Genomic DNA, 2,500 nt, shown 5'->3' with positions numbered 1-2,500 from the left:
GTGTGTAATCCATCTGCAATATATTCTTAACACAGGTTAATTCAGCATTTTTTCCCCCTTGTAACTTAAATATATGTTCACAGAAACCAGGGCTTTTTCTGAACGGGGAAATAAGGGTGCCACGCCCTCATACCTCCGCAGGTGCGCCCTTATGCGTTTTTATTATCATTATTTTATATATATTTATAAATATTTTTTGAGCGCCCCTAGTAAAAAGCCCTGGAAACTATGAAGCTTAGAACTCAATACTGCATTCTAACGGTCATACTGTGTAACATTGTGAACATTTCTTAAAGTTACAGTATGAAAAAAATATCATGTAATGGTGACACGACATAGTACAGTAAAGACAGGGTGACAACGTCTGGTTATTACAAGAGAAGGAGCAAGAGTGAGATTGTCAGTAGCCCATAGAGATACTGTATATGCCATTCAGGGCAGCTGCCTACCTGATTGGGTATCCTGAGTGGACCCCTGGGACCACCCGGGTAGCGCGGTGACATGAATGGCTGTGGAGACAAAGTGACAGACATCGATCAGAGAGAGAGAGAAACACGGGTAGGGTGCGCAGGGCAGATGACAGCTTTTGCTGGGCCCAGGGCAATGTCAACTGAAAGGGCCCCCATCTCAATACACAATGTAATGGGATTCCCCTCTCCCTGGGCCCGAGACAACGGGCCCATTTGTCGACTCCAGTTGGCGGGCCTGAGTGCGTGTGTGTGTGTGTGTGTGTGTGTGTGTGTGTGTGTGTGTGTGTGTGTGAGTGTGAGTGTGAGTGTGAGTGAGAGAGAGAGAGAGAGAGAGAGAGAGAGAGAGAGAGAGAGAGAGAGAGAGAGAGAGAGAGAGAGAGAGAGAGAGATGTGACAGAGGAAAGTCTTTATTTTCAGCCCTGGTCTTTAGAGAAAAGATCTTGAGAAAAGATCTGCTCATTGAGCTCCCTGTTCACACAAAATAACTATCAGCTACCAAAGATCAGGAGGAGAAGAAACATGCTAAAAAGAACCAGTTGAAGATGAACAAAGGATATAAGGAAAGAAAGACTCCCCCTGCTGTGATTTACATGCAATGCAACGCTGAAAGTGAACGCCCCTTATGTGACATTATCACCCAGTGAGCAGACGGAACGTCTTCTGATTGGCTGAGCAGGTGTCCTTTATTCCCCGGTAGCAGGACACCTATGATGGACTTGGCGAATGGACTTGGCGAAGCGAACAGCCCTTCGGCTGCGCCGTCGGGCTGTTTAGAACGCTTCGCCTCGTCCGTTATTTCCCTTGATATCGGGANACCTCGTCGTCCGCTANTCCATACTTGTGACACAGCACACTGTGCATGCCATGCACACAATGAATTTCCCAACCCAGACATGGGGTCAAAGGGGGCAGGCTGACAGTCCCCCCCTGAGGAGCATGTGTGGAGACGGTGCCATACTCAGGGCAGAGCCATCTAATAACAGAGTTGCGCAAACCGGGGACCAGGAAGTCGGTTGGTGATGTGATTCGCGTAGATTAAAATGTTTCTTAACAGTAAACTTCTGTTTGTTGGAAACTAACACAGAACCATCACATACCAAACAAAGATTAAGTACAAACAAATTACATTATCTTTACCACATTTTCTGTGTTCTACGGCCACCTCCTGGAACTAAGTAACTTCTAATAGAACTAAAGTCAATGGGGATTTCCATGTTAACGCTCCGTGAGGCTCCATGTGAGCCGCCATTGCTGTGGAAAGATTGGTCCATAGAGGTCTATGGGAGTGGCGTAACTCTGATATTAGATGGCTCTGGCTCAGGGTACCTCAGTCATGGAGGAGGGTGGGGGAGAGGGCTGGTTATTCACTCCAACCACTAGTGGTGTCAACAATAATCGATTCAGCAATGCAATGCAATGCGGGGCATGGACAATTCAATTTAATGCGGCAAGTTCCAGAATCGATGCAGCAAAATGTTTAGGTTTCAATTACTTCTGTGGATATTTCAGGAGCAAATGAATGTCAAATTAAATAAAAGCACTTCAAAGCATTGAAAACGGTAAGACTGATACAGAAAACAGCCAATAAAATGTTGATCAGTATCTGACTACTTATATTGCCTCATCATGACTGATGAAACATTTGCTTTGCTTTCAGTAGAAATGTAGTGCATTGCAATACATCGTAGAATTGAATCGAATCGAATCGAATCGAATCGAATCGCTACCTCCCGAATCGTAATCGAATCGAATCTTGAGGGGCAGTGCCAATGCACACCACTACCAACCACCAACCTCACCTGGCAGTTTCAGGAATGGGACTGGCAGTGTTCAGGCTCTAAGACCTTCACCTACACCTGTAGGTCTCATGAGACAGCGGAGAGACCATTTCACTGCCAAAACCTGAGGCAACCAAAGAGGAAACGTATATTGAAAATGCACTATTCTTGCAATATTGATATGTCAATTATACTGCGTGTTCAAGTCATGCAGGAATGCAGTTGGCTTAAGGGGTCTCTGACATACATAGT

The 2,500-nt window shown here is 45.4% G+C and overlaps 2 protein-coding genes across 3 annotated transcripts in view; one reads left to right on the top strand and one right to left on the bottom strand.

The window, feature by feature from the left end:
* vcanb (versican b) overlaps positions 1 to 2,500 on the top strand; it is a 303,281-nt gene that overhangs the window by 21,678 nt on the left and 279,103 nt on the right. The gene's annotated exons all lie outside the window — the stretch shown is intronic.
* Positions 1 to 2,500, bottom strand: part of ssbp2b (single stranded DNA binding protein 2b) — a 126,092-nt gene that overhangs the window by 16,261 nt on the left and 107,331 nt on the right. For both annotated transcript variants that reach the window (XM_063210035.1, XM_063210036.1), the window contains exon 6: positions 450 to 509. In XM_063210035.1, coding sequence (XP_063066105.1) covers positions 450 to 509 — 60 coding nt within the window. The remainder of the gene's footprint in view (positions 1 to 449; positions 510 to 2,500) is intronic.

This window comes from Engraulis encrasicolus, chromosome 11, assembly GCF_034702125.1.
Source record: "Engraulis encrasicolus isolate BLACKSEA-1 chromosome 11, IST_EnEncr_1.0, whole genome shotgun sequence".
Taxonomy (NCBI): domain Eukaryota; kingdom Metazoa; phylum Chordata; class Actinopteri; order Clupeiformes; family Engraulidae; genus Engraulis; species Engraulis encrasicolus.
Note: the sequence above shows the minus strand (reverse complement) of the source record. Positions and strands in the feature narration are given on the sequence as shown.